We start from the raw sequence: 17,575 nt of genomic DNA, 5'->3' as shown, positions 1-17,575 counted from the left end.
GCGCGCGCGGGCGGGGGCCGAGCCGGCGGCGGCGCTGGGGCCGCACCTGCGGCCGCCTCAGGGCGGGACGGCTGCGCCGGGAGCGGCGGGCGGGGCGATGCCCCCGGGGCAGAGGTAGCCGCCGGCTGCCGGCAACCCATGTGCGAGCCGCGCTCGGGGCGGCGGCCGTCCTCATCTCGGTGCCCGCCCCCGGCGCCCTGGCCCTGCCCTCGGGCGGCGGCGGTCGCGCCTCCGCCCCGAGCTACCTCCGCACCTGGACCGCCGCCTTCCCCGCCGGCAGCGTGGCGCAGCCAGCGGCGGGAGCGTGTGCCGGAGCCGCGGCCCCGGGAGACGACGACGGCGGCGGGGAGATGGGCGACAAGAAGGTGGCTCTCATCACCGGCATCACCGGGCAGGTAAGGAGCGGGCCGAGGGGGGCCGAGCCCTACCGGCACCCGGCAGAGCATGCGGGACGCGGGGGGGGATGCGGCCCCGCGGGCTCCCGCGGGCTGCAGCCCCAGCCGTGAACGTGGGGCCCGGCGGTCCCGCGAAGTGCCCCGCGAGGTGCCCGGAGCGCGTTGTGGTGCGGCGGTGCGTGGCGCCCGCACTTCCTGTTGCAGCGGGCGCTGTCAGGGCGATGCCGGGCTGCACCGCAGAGCCTCCGGGCGCGCAGGGGCCGGGCGGGCCGCCGCCGGGTGAGGGGGGTGTGTGTGTGTGCTGCTGCTGCTCGTGAGTGCGCTCTGGGCTTAGGGATGCTTTCTGCGGGTATCTCTAGCAGCGGTACATCGCTCTTCCGCCTGTAGTCATCTTCATCTGGACTCGTTAAGGCATCAGCTTGCCCTCTGTTGAAGTGAAATGTGACGTGACCTTCAGCAAAGAAGGAGCTGAGTCTGTGAAAGAAAACGTGCAGTGCTTCCATCTCATGGGCTGAAGATGTGGAGTGTTAAGGCAGCCTGTGGCAAGGCTCCCCATCAGCAGGGCTGCCACACAGAGCAGCACGCTGTCACCTGCTCCTCTGACACAAGGCGGTCAGTCTCATGATCAGTGTGTGCGCTTTCAGCCCAGGCCTGAGTGGGTGACACAGGCATCTCCTTTTTGCGTTTTGTGTTCGTGTCCAACCGTATAGGTAGGGGAAAGGACCTCTGGAGATCATCCAGTCCAACCCCCTGTTAAAGCGGGTTCGCTACAGGGTTTCGCAGGGAATTGTCCAGGCAGGTCTTGGATGTCTGTAGAGGAGACTCCACAACCTCTCTGGGCAGCCTGTTTCAGTGCTCTGTCACACTCACAGAGGGTTTGTTAGAGTCTCTATGTTTTTGATTGTGTTAACAATAGAGATAATGATGCTTTCAGTCCTCATACTTTCAGCAGAAGGTGCTGGAGAAGGGCCACATGGAAAGAGAAGCATTTCCTTTGCAGCAGCTTCTCCGCTGGAGAGAAATGATGTGCTGATGGTGAGTTTTAACTTGGGAAGACCTGCAGAAGTGTTGATGTACAGAGCTTGTAGCTTTCCCCACTACACCGCCAACTCGGATGCTCTGTTGGTTGGTTTGTCCATACAGAGGTCTGCTTTGTTGGCAAGTTGTGCTAAATGAAGTTGTGGACTTGTTTGATGATATATGAGGAACACTTTACTTTGCAGTGTAGATGTTGCATGCTGCCTGGAAAAACCACTTTGCTTGCACATGGGTTATCTCTTTGAATGTGCTGAGTGCCATCTACTCATAGGGTGTATTGTTTGTGATGCGTAGAACCTGTTAAGTAGGTCGTGTTGGATGGTATGCATTGATAATTGTCTTAGAATTAGTGGAACCATTTGTTGGTGATTGTTTTTGCTTTTTTTTTCCCTTTATGGCTGGCACTTAGTGGCAACTTCGTGCATGGAAGGACTTTTTCTTCAACTGTGGCACTTCCTGGAGTGCTTGCCAATCCATTTGTGAGGCACTGCTGTGAATTGTTCAGAAGGTGATGAGCACTGCAGGAAAGTACAGGTGAAAACAAACACGGTGCTACTTTACAATGTAGAGCCACCTGATTTTTGTGAGGGAATAAACTGTGGCAGTAGTGTCGTAGCATTTCTCATCCGTTACCATATGTGGACTGTGCATTCAGTGGTCATCTGCCTGTCTTACTTCAGCTCATTGTCTGTCCTCGGGTATTCTTAAAACACTTTTCAGTGTCATCCCTTTTGATACATTACTGATCTGAGCAGCGGACTGACAAGGAGTTGTAACAGTATCTGAGAAGAGGAAAAAAATGGTCGTTTCATGCTAACGTTTTTTCTGTGTTCATTTTTTTTAGCAAAAATACAAAAATCCAGAGCTTTTCGAAGGACTGCTTGGTGTGAAACGTTTTCTAATCCATTGACAGAAGTATGCTGCTTTTCATGAAGGATAGTAAGTTAGAGGCCTCTAGCTGTAATGTTCTGATTTGCATGGTGTAGTGTTCTGTGTGATAGCTTTCCCTGCTCCCTTGCAGGGCAGGTTCAGGTTGGTTACTAGAAAGAACTTGTCCTCAGGAGTGGTGAGGCAGTGGCACAGGCTGCCCACGGAGGTGGTGGAGTCACTTTCCCTGGTTGGTATTCAAGCAATATGTAGATGTGGCACTGAGGGACATGATTAGTGGGCATGGTGGGGACTGGTAGGTAATTGGAGTAGGTGATCTGAGAGGTCTTTTCCTACCATAATGATTGTGTGATTCTACTTTCAATGTAATTCTTCCATCTTAATCTATCCTTGGTCATATTACTTGGTGTTCAAACATGCAGGAAGTCGGATCTAGCAAAAGTCTAGGGTACCTAAAAGTTAGCCTTGGTGATGAAACAGGACAAACTCTTGGCTTAGGATGAAAGTTTTATGTGGAGAGTAGGCTCCAAGTCCTATATTGTTCCATCACTGGGCTCTACCACTAGGAATCCTGGTCTGTTTTCTGTTCTTAGATAAAATTTAAGAGGAAGTTGACTAAATATTTGTCCCTTGCCCTCCTATCTTATTCCTTTTCTTTATAATTTTTTTTTTTATAACTGCTTTTATTTGGAAAAGCCTCACCCAGAAATGGGGCACCTGGATTCTGTTCCTTCCTTATATGAGAACAGGCCAACTTGCACATCCGCCTTCCGTGAGAATCCCTTAGTGCTGTCTGTTTTTAAGCTTAATTATCACACATAAAACGTACAAATGCATTTGTGCATTTTACAGAGTGGAAATGAGCTTAGGCTTTGTCTTTTCTGGATGGTAAACTTTAATTTCTCGGCTAAATAGAGTTGGTCTGTTTTGCATTCTTTCTTGGAATTGATACTCTTGCAGGGAAGGAAGTAAAGGCTTGGATCCTTTTGGGTGAGGAAAGTGTAGAACAGCACTAGATGGATAACTAATCTTATTCAGACTGTGACCCTTCTGCTACAGTGAATTGGTACAGTTGAGTACTCTGAGGCTCAGCAAGGTGCTGCTTGAACTGTAGTAGCACCTCCTGACTTGAGATGATGCTGTTTCAGGCATAACTGATCATAGCATTGGAATCAGACACCTCATGTTTTTCAGAACTCCTGTGTAGGTATGAACATCTCAACTGTTCATCTTTTCCACTGACAAAAGATGGGATTTTGTCCTGTTTATCCTGTGGAGAAAGAGTTGAACTGAGGTAGGACAGATGGTTCTATGAATTCTGGCTGGAATTGTCCAGTGATGCAGCTTTTAACTGAGGTGTGCCATGGAAATATGGCACAGCTGTATCTTGTAGTTTATAGACCTCTAATGCAACTCTTAAGACTGGAGGGTGCCAGAAGTGGATGTGCTGCCTGCACGTGCTCTTCTGTATAGTGAGTAGAAGCTCACATATTCCTGCTGAACTACACCAGTTAGCAAAGGCACTTCATGTGGCTTGCTTCTCTTCTAGGTGCAAGCTGTTAGAAGTACAGGTGTCTGTAGGGTGAATGTGCTGACTGATAAACTGATGGTGACCTTTGGCCAGATAGCAAGAGGTGGGTACAAGACACATAAAGCCATGAATACTAATGGATTCCATATGGTCAGGATGCAAAAGGCTTTCTGTTGGCAAGGGCTAGAATCTAGCCACTGTGTAGTATATAAATTAATTTCTGCATGTTCTGCATTTAGTAACGGGCTAAGGTGAAATCGGTGCCATTCTATCGCTTGTACTGCTGATAAGAGACCTTTGACATGCTGCCACTGGTGGTGTACACTCTTGTTGCTGTGCTGAGATTTCCTTATCTCCTTCTCACACTACAGCACTGGGGTAAACCACACTTCACTGTTCTGATAATGTCGGTTCTAGATTGAGGCAATTGCTGTGTTTGGATGGATAAAACTTCTCAAGTGTCACACAGGTATTGGTTGGCTGGTAAGCTACTTCTGAGTAATGCACTGCACTTTTTTCTTCATTTAAGGAAATGAAATTTTTGTTGAAACATGAGCCTGTTAGAATGTGTGTTAGAATTATTTTTAACTAAATGTGACCTGAAAAATTTTTCCACAATACAAAGTGGATTTGGTGGACTTTTTGGACTTTGGTGCTTAGAAGAATTACTCTCTAAATTATTATTTTTTTTTTTTAAATCAAACACCAGTATAACTGACAATTTTACTACTAAATATGCTCGTCTTCACCTCCTGTCTTCTCTTGTTAAGGGGAAGCTGAAGTGCTACTAAAGCTGTGCTTGTTGACAGCTTTGTTTTCTAGGCACTGTGACTAAGTATCTTCTAAAGATGCACTTAAATAACTCTGGAAGGTCTGATTGCAGTGCAATCAGTCTGATTGTCTTTCTGTACACTGATGCTTGTAAGAGTGGATGTTGAATTTCTTGGAGAAATACCAAGACACAGTCTGGCTGAGTCCAACTACTGTGTTATATGTTCAAGTTCCATTTTTGCCCTCTGTCACTGGATTAATAAGCCTTGAGTAGTATCTGTCTTTTCTGGCACTGTGCTGCTTTACTTGGAAGGATGATAAGATTGTTTGTAGACCAGCAGGAAAGTTGTTTAACTTCTAAAGCTAAGTTTAAAATGAAGCAGTACGTTAGAACTCATATGCAAATACATGACCAGATGCTTTTGTTAATTATAGACAAATTAGTTGTTTCTGTCTTGTAAACAAGAGCTCTTTTGTACAGTTCTGACACTTCTTTCAAAACTTGGATTTTGGTTGAAAGTTCTTGGGATTGCTATCATAAGTGTAAATATAACTGTGAAGTTAGCATGCATGTGTAAGTGCAAGAATATTTTCTTTGTTTTACTTGATGTAGAGAGAAGATAGTGCTAGGACAGAGGCAGAGCCTGGAAGTTTAATCAGCATGCATACTGGATCCATATACATATGCATGCTATGCAGGTGTTAGTAGTTCAGGATTTGTTAAAGACTAACATTCTGGGAGGAAAAAGGATCACTGAGAAGGCAGGCTTCACGGTTGTGAATTGAGGTAAGACTTAAGATCTGACTGTTACGAATACACTAAGCAGGACAGACTGTGGGGCAAACAACCAGTGATATGAGTGAGGATCACTGCTTCATTTATTTGGTACAAGAGTGACTATAGAACTCTTTCACATGCAGTGGCTCAAGCAGTGTTGGTCCTTGGAGGAGACTTTTAGAGGAGAGTATTAGACAACTTCTTAATGTTTTGTTAAGTGTTTTGATCCAATGGAACTCTTTGTCATTTGGCAGTATGTATGTGCCTGGAAGGCAAGTGTAGAGATGTTGTAGCATGCTCTTCAGAGAGAAGACAGTCCTTTGCCAGGTGAAGGGTAGAACCTGAAGGATTGCTTTTCTGCGTAGGAATAGACTAGATTTCACTGGAGCTGCATGGGCTACAGGTAAGGCTACATGTAAGCTGTGCTGCCTTTCCGTTGAGACAAACGTGGTCTTGGCTGAAAGTAGGTTGCTCTCTATTTTAGTGACTGAATAGCCAAGCATTGTTCTGAGTGAGGATCTGTTGAACATCCTTTTCTTACTTTTGAGGATGCAGAGGTGGAGGAATACCAATTTGGACTCAAACTGAAATATAAGAAAGGTAATTGGAAATTGAGGAGAGACCTGTATACTTCTAAATATTGAGAGGGAGTTCTAGCCTTGAAGTAGATGGTCAAGAGAGGTAGTGAAGTGTTACTCTCAAAGGTACTCAAAACCAAGCTGAAATTGACCCTGAGCAACCTGCTCTAGTTCTTTCTGGTCTGTGCCTGCTCTGTGGAATCCAGCTATATACCATTACCTGCAATGGTGAGTAGTGCAGTTAATAGGGTATTTGAGCACAGGTGAGCTGCAACACATTTATGACACAAAGTATGGCTGGTAAAGGATTAGCTCATGTCTATCTTGGTGTACATGTTAACTTCTCTTTTTTTTCCTCCATCCTTGCACATCTGTGTTTATGGCTGCCAGTGCAGTTTGTTCTGGGGCTTCTTACTGGAGAGGGAAGTTCTGTAAAGCAGCACAGCTCCTGGTGTTGACTCAAGGATCAGTACAATCTGATTCCTTGTATTTGAGCAGGATATGCACAGGATGTGGACTGAGAAACATTGTGAACAGTAAGTAGACTAAGTGTCACTGTATACAGTGATATATACCTGATGTGAAAGTAGATAAAATACTAAATATGTACCAGGAAATTTAGAATTTAGTATGTAAGAACAGTGCTATGATACAGAAAAGATAGAGGCTTAGTACCCAATCTGTGTTTGGGAAGCTGATTTTTGCCAGCAGTACTTCTTGTAAAGGTTTCTGGTGCTGTGAATAACTTAGTTTTGTTGTTGGTTTTATTTTCTAAATGAAGACTGGTAGCCATCAGAAAAGTTACTTGCCTTGGGTGTGGGATGTTGTAAATCTTTGGGTTTTGAAGAGAGTTTCCTAGTCCCTAGCTTGCATTGCTACACCTGAACAGATCTGAAATAATAGAAAGAGAAATGACTTGCTATGGAAAAATCTGACTACTGAATGTAAACATGCCGTATTTCTGTATTTCACGAGGCTGTAGCATTGAAGCATCCTTTTCTCTACATACGTACAGCCTATTCAAACTGAAGAGAGCACTCTTCTACCTTCTTCCTGTGATTTCATGCTCTCCCACTAAGCTTAGGTCTTGTTGCTCATCTGGTTGTCTCTTTCCTATTGATTTGGCTGTTGATTTCTCTGCATAAGAGGGTCAATTTCTTAGAAAACAGCTGTGTGGGTGGACAAGGAAAATGGAGCACTTAAGCCTGCTTGATGATGTATGTGTAGAACACATTAAAGGTTACCATCCTGATTCCTATAATTCAAGGAAGTCATGGAAATTTTTTTCAGTGCAGTTATGATAAAAGTATTAATCCTAGCATTATTTCTTGTGGCCCGCATCTTGTTTCTCTGAAGAATGTTAGATGGTCTTGCACTTGCACATACTTTTATTTATTCTTTGATATGGTATTATGGTGGTGAGGCAAGAAGTACTTTTTCTCTTGACGATTTCTAACAACTTCATCCCAGCCTCTTCAGGCTTTTGAGTATAGGCTTGAGTCCTGATTAAGTACCTGTTCTTACAAACTTGTCAGTTCTGCTACTCTTCCTATAATGCTGCAACTCATTTGAGGAGGTATAGTTCCCTTGAACCAGCTGATGAACAATGACATGAGAGCAAGTCAGCATCATGGAAGGTGTATCTGATTTTTCTCTCTCATCTAAGTCTCTTCTTGCTACTTTGGTTGCTTTTTAGACCAATGAATAAAATGAAAGACTTTATTTTTCTCATCTACTTTCATATGAATTCACTGATGGTTTTTTCCTTTTTTTTTCTTTTTTTCCCAGGACCTTAGTTAAGGAATTCCTTTGAGTTCTATATGTACACAAGCTGGGGGGTGCAGTTATATACAAAATGCTCAACTTAGCAAGGCTATAGGATAGTGAGGAGAAAGCGTGGAGTTCTCTCATTTTTGTTTTCTAACTGTTATTAGAAAAGCCTCTACAGGTCTTTGTTTCTAGGGTGCAAACAGTTTTTCTCAGTCTAAGTCAATAATGAGATTTTTTAAAGCCTGGCAACTTGATGGTAAGCTGTTTTGTCTTGTCACCTATTCCTTTTACACGTGTCATTAAGCAGAATGAGAATAAGCAGAATTAAACTTCCTCATATGTAATGTAAATATTGCAGCACTTTTTGTTTATTCACAAATACACAGTAGACGTCAGTCAGGCAATCTTTCCTCAAGTATTCTTTTCTTGTGGGAAATGAGTTTTGCTTTGCAACTCGTATGTCATCTCACAGCAAACTTTCTCAGGATGTGTCCATTGACTTTATGAGCTAGCTGAAGCTGGTTCAGTGACAGGTTCCATTGAATAGCACTTGACATCTACTGGGAGTAGAGTTCATTGCATTGAATAAAAGTACAGCTGTTATCATGCAGTCAAATCAGTCTGTTAAAAATTGATGCAATACCCTTGTATTGATGCTTAGTCAAAGTCAACAGATAAATCACCTACAAAAAGGTACTTGCCTTGGGTGGGGAATGCTATAGATCTCTGGGTTTGGAAGGAGTCTCCTGAAACAGCTCGCAGTACAATTAGTATATGCTTGAACACATTTGAAATAATTGGAAGCAAAGATACTTGCTCTGGGAAAAAATCTGACTGTTAAGTGTAGTGAGATACAGTTACTTTCAATGAGTTCTCTAGTTTTTGCTGTCACCTGACCTATTTATTGCTGCTTGAAAATTTCTCTCAAAGAAAAGTTCATACAGTCTGTGGCGAAATTGAATGTGTAATGGGGGGAAATTGCTATATTGAAAGTCTAGTCAAGTGCTTTTGTTGTAATGAGAAGATGCTGTATCTCTGCATATCTGACACCTGCATAGCTATGTAAAGGCATGCCACTTGGCTTTTTTTTCTTGCATTTCATGTTCTGAGGAGGTGTTCTTTTGCATGTGATGTATGTGATACATTCTGTCTGTAAAGTTTCACCTTCCAGGGTGGTACAAAAGCATGTGTGGCTAAGAGATACACTCTGGTCTACTGTCTTAGGTATTTATAAGCATTTTGAGGTAGTATGTCATCATGCTGCACTGGAAGCCTTAAAACACAGCAAAGCCAAAGCAACAAAAATACAAAACCAACAAAGCGCTGAATGAAGATCAGTTAGCAATGTGAAAACAGTAGGAGATTCTCATTCCAACTTAATAATGTGTGAACCCATACCAGAAGTAAATGGAACATATTTACCATTTCATGAGTGTAAATAAGCCATTTCCAATGTATATGGAACAGTATATGTTTAGAAGGACTGAAGTCAGGCAGGGAACATTTAGTGCTCCTATATATGCCCTGTTTCTGACTTCTATGCTTCTTGCTTGATACACTGCAGTCCATTCTAGCTGCTACTGTAGCCTCTATCTTCATGTTTTGGTTGCTGGTGCTTTGGAACTTAGGGTACAACTGTCTGTTTAGGCTGCTACTTGTGAAGCTGCAGGCATGCATGCTGTAATGTTGTTACTGTGTCTCTTGCTTTTTTCTAATCATCTTTTGCATGTGGGATTTCTTTGGGTGCAATGGCAGCGTCTGTCTTCATGAACTGTGCTGGTGGTGATCCACTCCTTTTGATTTCTATTTCTGTTTTAGAAACCCAAAGAACAGCTACTCTCTATCTCCAATGTCTTTGACTACTTCAACTTGCATGTAGCTCTCCAAAAGCAGAAACGTTAATGTGGTGAAGGTTTGTTTTTCAAATGCTGAAAACACTGGCAAAGCTTTCTGGATTTTATACAACTAAATAATTGTGGTTTTTGAGTTAGTGTAATTTTTTCCCATGATTATACAGTAGTAGTCTGTCAACATTTTTGTGCCAAAACTTAGCACACTGTTTGTTTCTGAAATTAAAATGCCATTGAAATCTGGTAGCATGCACAGTATAAAGAATATACAGAAGTCTTTGGATTTGAATACTGAATATGATGTTCTTCCATCCTGTAGATGGTGTGATCATGCCAATAGCTTTGTGACATATCAGAGTTTTGATGTAATGCAGCATATATAGTAAATATAGTAAATATAATAATATAATAAAGTAATATAGCAATATAGTAAAACAGCCAACAAGCTATTTTACTAGTGTTGAGTTAATATTCCTGATCAAGTGCTGTTTTGATGAACCCCAAGAAGCCTGTTCTGCTCTTGTGGAACTTAGTCTCTCTATTGCTTTCAAATTAATGTTTCATTTCCCTCTACTAATGTTTGCAGTGATTTCAGACAAGATGAGAGCAGTTTCAGAATGCTGATTACCCTTTAGACAGCAGTGGAGGGTATGTTGTAGATCTGTAGGCTCAGTAGCATAGGCACATTTGTTTCTGAGTCTGAAATGAAGTTATGTAGTTGTTCTTGAAGATGTGAAGGCGAGAAAGTCATAAGGAATAGCAGCTAAACTGTAGTTTATGCCCTTTCTAGCCCATTTCAGAGAAATAGTCATAACTGTAGCTGGTCCAAGACTGGAAATTAGTAACTCTGATTTTCTTCAGGTATTTGATTTCTTAAGTTTACTGCAATGATCTGCATGCAATGTTATGCATTAAATGGAAGATCATATTCACGTGTTCTTATTGCTGCCTTTCCTAACACTGAAGCTGTTAAGTTCTTCTCTATTTTGAAATTTAAGGTTAGAGTGATAAGATTTTTCTTTACTAATTTGCAAGTTTCTCATTAGTGAAGAATGAAATACGTGTATCAATACAGATTATCTCTAAAATATTTGCTGCATTTGTTATTAATTTCCTTGTACTTTTGTACTTCTGCAGTTATGTTGGAGCAATATTCAATCAGGACATTAAAAAATACTTATAGAAATATTCTGCTGTGACTTTATTTATGAAATTTGTTCAGCATTTTGTCATTACACTATTCTGTTTAAACAGTGCTAGAAATCATACTTTTTGAAATTGGGAGGCAATGTAGATGGGGAAATGCTGACTGCTAATTACACTTGAAGTGCAAGTCAGCTTTGTTATACGTGTGCACTGGTGGTTCTTACCACCTGTCAGTATCTTGCATCTTTCTGTTATTCTGATTCAAGGAAAGTGTAACACAGACTTGGCAAATGAAAAACATCCAGAACCATCACAGTACTGGAGTCCTCTGAGCAGTACTGATGTATTTTTGATTTTAATAAACAAGAAGACTTGCAAAGTAATTAAGTTATTGATGGTTTATAAATACTTTTCTTAATATGAAAGTGTCTAAATAGTGAACTAACATTGTGATTGGCACTTGGCAGAGGTGGACACGCAGCTTGATTTGACACTGAAGTAGGTTGAGTTGCTGTTGGAAATACTTTGTGTGACTTAAGAAGTGTGATGGTGAACTTTAGTTGTTGCTGTTTCATTTCCTTTGTACTAGCTTGTGTTACTGGTTGATGAATTCTGTCACTTTCAGTAGGAACATCCTTGCTTAACTATGCCTACACTAAGCTAGCTGTCTAGGCAGCTGCTTTGGTGTGAGAGAATCATCTAGCCCATTCAGATCATAGGCTTGTTTGATCAGATCCATGTGCCTACCTTACGATAGGAAGAGTTGTGTTCTAAGTCGTGTTGGCTATGTGGATGTCTGCTCTACTGACTGTGAAAGGTGCTTAGAGTGCCTGACTGGTGGTGCTTATTTATGATTTCATTTGCCTAAGCAGCATTTATTTTATTTGGAGTACTAAATAGAATGAGCGAGGATGAGTTTAATTACTTTGATTCTTTTATAGTAACAAAAAGGGCTGATTATGCTTTAAGTGCGTGTGTGTGTATATATATATATATACATACACACATATGTGTGTGTTTATACAGATAAAAAGGTGGGAATGTGGGACACCGGGTGTTGTTACAGATACTGTTTCTGTGGGACTGCTGCTTTGGACTCAGTCTGGAGGGGAATGGTGCTTGTAAGTGACTGACTGCCTCTTGAACACTCAGCATACCACTGCAGCTTCCCTGCTGCTGCTGACCTCTCAATCCCTGATCTTCTGATCTTTGAACACTTTCTGGTCTTTCTTTTTGAGGTAATGATAATATTTGATTTCTACCTTACCTGGCCTTCATGATGGGTCTTAAGTTACTCTCTATCATGTGTATGCTCTCATCTTAATATTGAATTGTGGTTGTAGCCAAAAATGTCGTTATTTTCCCTCCAAAACTTTCTGGAGTGTTTAGATGACTTTTATCTGCTGGCTTACCAAGGCTGACATTTCAATATAACATTGTTCATTTTCCCCTCAAAATGTTCCAATAGTTATTAACAGTAGATGCCAATATTTGTATGGCCTATGCACTGAAGGTCAGAATGAGGTCAGTTTGTGGCTATGAATGGTAGGGAAAGAGGCCAAAAATCAAGTAAAGGAAGAAGATTCCTTTTGAAGGAGGTAGAAGACCATGTTCTTAACAAAGATCTAAAATCTTTTGAGTGATTCAGTATGCTGAGCAAAAAAATATCACCGGCTTGACCCTGACTAGTTCTTGTGTTCCAGTGACAACGGTTTTGATGAATTTTTTTTTTAATTGATCTGACAAAAATAATTTTAAAAAGCTTATAGGAGTAGCATTGGTTAATGATCAAATCAAAGCTTTGAGATTAGCTTAACAGTTCACGGCTTCTTTTATACCTGGGATTCTGAGGGGAGCATGGCTGAGAGAAGGGTTTGTAAATCTGTAAGTATGTCAGGTGGGGTAGAGTAGGGGTAGAGTATGTCAGGCCTTAATTCTTTATAGTTTCACATCCTTGAGAAGAAGCTTCATTTTAATATGGGAAAACATACAAAAAGACAGGAGAAAAAGCTACTTTACTGTTGTTCCCACTGTTACAGTAGGACTGTACTGTCCTTGGCATTATGTATGTGGAGGAAAAACATGTAGCTCTACAGTGTATTTATATACAATGAGGTGGTGGTAGGAGATCACCATCAAAGTTTAGCATTTAATTAAATTGCTATATATTATTGAATTTATCTAAGACATTACTGACTTCCCTCACACTCAAAGTTGCTAGCCTTTAAAGCCAGTGTCTAATATTTTCCATAATTAAACCTAGCTATGAAGTAGAATAAAATCCTGAATCCATGCGATGTGCTCAATGCATCAACATACCCTTGGAAAAACCTCTTTTGGAGTACAATTCTATTCTGTTGCAAGTTTCTCTGTACCTTTTATTTAAAAGACACTCTGCCCTTGTGAGGCCCATCTGGACTACTGTGTCCAGATCAGGGGCCCCTGGTACAAGAAAGGCAGGGGGCTGTTAGAGAGGGTCCAGAGGAGAGCCACTAAGGGATGGAGCACCTCCCTACAAAGACAGGCTGATGGAGCTGGGCTTGTTCAGCCTGGTGAAAAGAAGGCTGCTGGGTGACCTCATTGTGGCCTTCCAGTACCTAAAGAGAGACTGCAAACAAGAGGGTAATCAACTCTTTGAAAGGGTAGATAACAGTGGGACAAGGGGAAATGGTTTTAAGTTGAGGGAGGGAAGATTTAGGTTGGATGTCAGGGGGAAGCTCTTTACAGGGTGGTGAGGTGCTGGAACAGGCTGCCCAGAGAGGTTGTGGATGCCCCATCCTTAGAGATGTTCAAGGCCAGACTGGATGGGGCCCTGGGCAGCCTGGTCTAGTAATGAATGGGGAGGTTGGTGGCCCTGCGTGTGGCAGGGGGGTTAGAGATTGGTGATCCTTGGGGTCCCTTCAAACCCAAGTCATTCTATGATTATTGCAGCATCTTTTCAGCTGTATATCCCTGATATTTGATGAGTTAAAATGTCAATTCATGCTTGTGAAGAACAGATGTGCCAGTGTCATTTGGAGTGGTGCTTTTAACTTTGCATGGAGCTAGTCACTCAGTGTATAGCATTTATTTCCTTTCTTGAAGAATCTCAAGTGATAGCTATTCAAAACTATGTCTGTTACTTCTACTCTGTGCTTAAGCACATACTGGCCCAGTTACAAAGATCTATAGCTGTGAACTGTGTATTGGAACAGCTTCTTTGGTATGCCTCTAATTCTTGAAGAATACGTGCCAAAATTGAAAATTACTTATTTCTCCATGTCTTGCTCTCCACCAACTTTCTGTCTTGCAATATTTATCAAATGGCCTTTTTAAGGTGTAGTCCTGTTTGGCAATGATTGTATCCAAAAATGAATTGCAAATTTTGGACATTATTATTCAGAAATTATGTATTAAAATTATGTAAAAAGTTGAGCCTTGCCTTTCACCCAGTGAAAACAGAAACGTTGCTCCCCATGGATATGGGAGCAATATGCTTGGTTCTGCTGAAGGCAGTTTTTACAGCTGGGTGCTAAAGCCGTGAAAATCAAACTGCTGACACAACCTGAATCATAGTACTGCAAGTAGCACTTCTTTGTTTTTGTATGACAGTTTCATTGGTACTATAAATAGTTGGCTCCTTACAGGTGTTCGTATGTAATAACTCTTAGAAGGCAACACTTGGTAAGTTTTCAAATGAATCATGTTAATTCCAGGATTAATTTTTGCAGGGAGACCTTTTGGCTTTTTTCCTTTTGAGGTTTTTAGTCATAAAAATCCATATGTGAAAAAAGTCCGTTCCTTTTAATTCTTGAAGTGCAGCTTTTCTGGCAGGGAGAATCAGAAAAGAAGCTGTTTGTGATAGTGGGCAGCCTCACTCGATCTAATGCTTCCACTGTCAGTCTCCTTGAACAAAATGTTTTTCTCTCTAGTTGTTGTGTTCTGCCATTGGTACTCAGCTGGCAGGAGATCTTCAAGTTAGCTGTGTTGTCACCAGCACTGAACTAACAGCAGATCTAAGAGGAAAAGCCTGTGTGCTTCTGTTTCAAACACCAGCAAGGAAGCCTGAATACACATACAGTAGTAAAGACTTTACTCAGCTGTTGCTTGGTGTATATACTGACAGTGTCATGTGCTTTTAACTGAATAGATGGCTGAGTGCAAAACCAGAGTTCCTGTTGCAATACTTTCTATTGCTCCCTCTTGGTTCTGGTTTATGTAGCAGTGTTGGGAGAACAAAGAAGTGACTGTGTACGTGGCTTGAGTCTGGAATAGTTTAGGTGCTATAGTGAGTCCTCAGACAGCTTGGTAAAATGCTGTCTATAAATTAGGCTGGGAAACTTTGTGTTTTCTTTTACAGTTATCACTGAGCCTGAATTTAACATGGCTGATAGTTGGTGCAGTGCCTCTTCCAGGTAGTGCTGATTAATGCAGTAATACTCTGGGATGTAGTTATCTTGACCTGTGGAGAACCTGAAGTGAGCAACTTTATGTGGCACCTGGCATCTACAAAGAAACAAATCTTTGTTTAGTCTTTGGGACTGCTATTCAAAAATGTCCATCAAGAAGCAGTGTGGTATGATACACTTCTTTTTCTCTCCAGTCCTTACCTGAGCTTACTGACATCTGAAAAAAGTCTGCGAGGTTTATTTGTAAATGCTTTACTATGGATTTCAAAGATACTGGATACTGCAGCATGCATGGGTTTGTAGTTACACCTTTAAATGGTTTAGCTAGGGAAGTATTTGAACTACATTTAGCTGGGAATTATTAGGTTTTGAGAGATTTTTGTAAGAATTTCCTTAATTAGCATAGAGACCAGACTTTCAGAATTAAACTCCAGCATACAGCCACATTTGTTAATACATTTCTCCACATTTAGTTCATTAATTACATGGAAAAGGCTGACTAATTCAATGGAAAGTGATGTTGGAGAGAAGGTGATGGGAAGGGAGCAATGCTGGAGAAGGAGGAAGTACAGGTGAAGTTTTTGGTATTACTGCCCTGTAGTTCATATGTGCAGTTCACAAACAATATTTTTCTAAGAAAGCTTGCTTTTCAGTTAAATAAATTTCCTTGCCTAGATAATGTGGGGTGAAAGGCGTGAATTAACTTGCTGATTCTGAAGCAATGGCTGAGGGTGAAAGATAACATTGCTTGAAGTTATCAGTGGTCATTTAAATTAATTCTGACTTGTTTCTTGATTCTTTGGTTGTTTTTATTACCATTGTTTTGTTATCATTCTCAGTACTTCAGTTCTACGTGACTTTTTCTTTAGGCTTCTACCTTTAAACTATTTTCTGTGATTACTCCGTGACAGAAGTAGTTGGAACTATGAACATTAGTTGAAACTTCTAGTGAGTAATATTTTTGTTCTTAAGTGATCATAGCATCACCAAGGTTGGAAAAGACCTCTAAGGTCATCCAGTCCAGCTGTTCACATATCACCAATATTAATGAGACTTTATATAGACAAAGTGCTTCGTGGAATGCTGCTTTCCTGGATGTCTGCAAAAGAAACTTGTTGGAGTCCAGGCCTCTTGAGGAGCAGAGTTGGAAGAGGACTAAGCTTTATACTCTTTAAAACTGCAGTCAAATATATTGAAGTTTGAGATGGGCATGGAAATTTTGTCACGTTGTAGGTGAAGACACTGTATGTATGGTGATGTGAGCAGGAAGTTAAATAGTTGTTGAGGTGGGAGGAGGGCAAAATGGTTCTGGGATGTGAAATAAGTCCATGCTCAAAATCTGAAAACAGCTCTTTTGAACAAAACAGGGTTACCACTTTCCTGTTCTCTCTGCATGGTTCAAGAGGTTCATGATGTAGAAATCTCATTAAAGGCTGTTCTGCTTTTGTAGAATTTTATTCCATGATGGTGCTACCTCCACTCCTGTTTTCTGATTATTTTTTTTTTTTTATAGATCAAGGTGGATAAATGGAGAGAAATAATACTCTGACAGGCTGATTATACTGTGGTAATGCATTCTCCCCTTGATCCCAGTTGCAGCACAGAGCTGTGCTTTTAGTGACACAGTAAAGCTCTCCACCTAGAGGGAGGAAACAGACTGCAGTCACTGGAGCAAGGCTGGCTGCCTTGGCTTGGGAGATCCACGCTTCGCACAAAGCAAAGAGTGGCATAGAGGTCTTTTTTCTCTAAGAGAAAATCAAGTAGCTGGTAACTTCCATACTTAGTACTTTATTTCAAATAAAAATCCAGCAATACCGAGAAAACTAGACTCTACTATTCATTAAGGATACAATATACAGTAAAATGCACACAAATATTAATGTTCTTCAGATATTTGTTATGCTTTGTAAGAAACTGCTTGTTCAGATTACTTTTCTTTGCTTCATCTCTTCCTTGATGTAGGAGTGGACTTCTGAAGAGCATCTCCTTACTGTGGCTGAAGACAGTACTCCAATAAATGTTTCCCACTGTGCTTTCTGAATGCATGACTGTGTTTGCAGAATGGCATTGGCCATACCTAAACTTGACGTTTTTAGCTTAAGTGAAGGATGTCTGTGTAAGAAGCAAATAATTTTATTTCCAGCATATTAGATTTCTCCACGCTATCCTTAGATCTCCTTTCCCATCGGCTCTCTGCTTCTCTGCTTTGAGCTGGATGTGGATACCAAATGAGTTGTTGCAGAACAAATCTCTTGCTTTGGCTTAGTGGCAACCTTTTTTTTTTTTCTTTTTTTTTTTTTTTTAAGAATCTTGAATGTCGATGAACAATACCAGTATGTGTTTATGATTATTTTGTTTGCAAAAAGTATGCATTGCTTTGATTACTGTGGAAAGTAAATGTTATGAAGATTTTTAGCTATGCCAACTTTGACAAAGAGAACT

General features: G+C 41.3%; 1 protein-coding gene across 2 annotated transcripts in view; it reads left to right on the top strand.

Annotated features, from left to right (window-relative positions):
* Positions 1–299: 299 nt before the first annotated feature.
* Positions 300–17,575, top strand: part of GMDS (GDP-mannose 4,6-dehydratase) — a 388,807-nt gene continuing 371,531 nt past the window's right edge. For both annotated transcript variants that reach the window (XM_042869259.1, XM_042869258.1), the window contains exon 1: positions 300–395. In XM_042869259.1, coding sequence (XP_042725193.1) covers positions 351–395 — 45 coding nt within the window. In that variant the 5' untranslated portion in view covers positions 300–350. The remainder of the gene's footprint in view (positions 396–17,575) is intronic.

Source organism: Lagopus leucura, unplaced genomic scaffold, assembly GCF_019238085.1.
Source record: "Lagopus leucura isolate 7727_CA_CO unplaced genomic scaffold, USGS_WTPT01 Super-Scaffold_100002, whole genome shotgun sequence".
In the NCBI taxonomy this organism is placed as follows: Eukaryota; Metazoa; Chordata; class Aves; order Galliformes; family Phasianidae; genus Lagopus; species Lagopus leucura.
The sequence above is the reverse complement of the archived record's forward strand: the minus strand, read 5'-3'. Positions and strand labels throughout refer to the sequence as shown.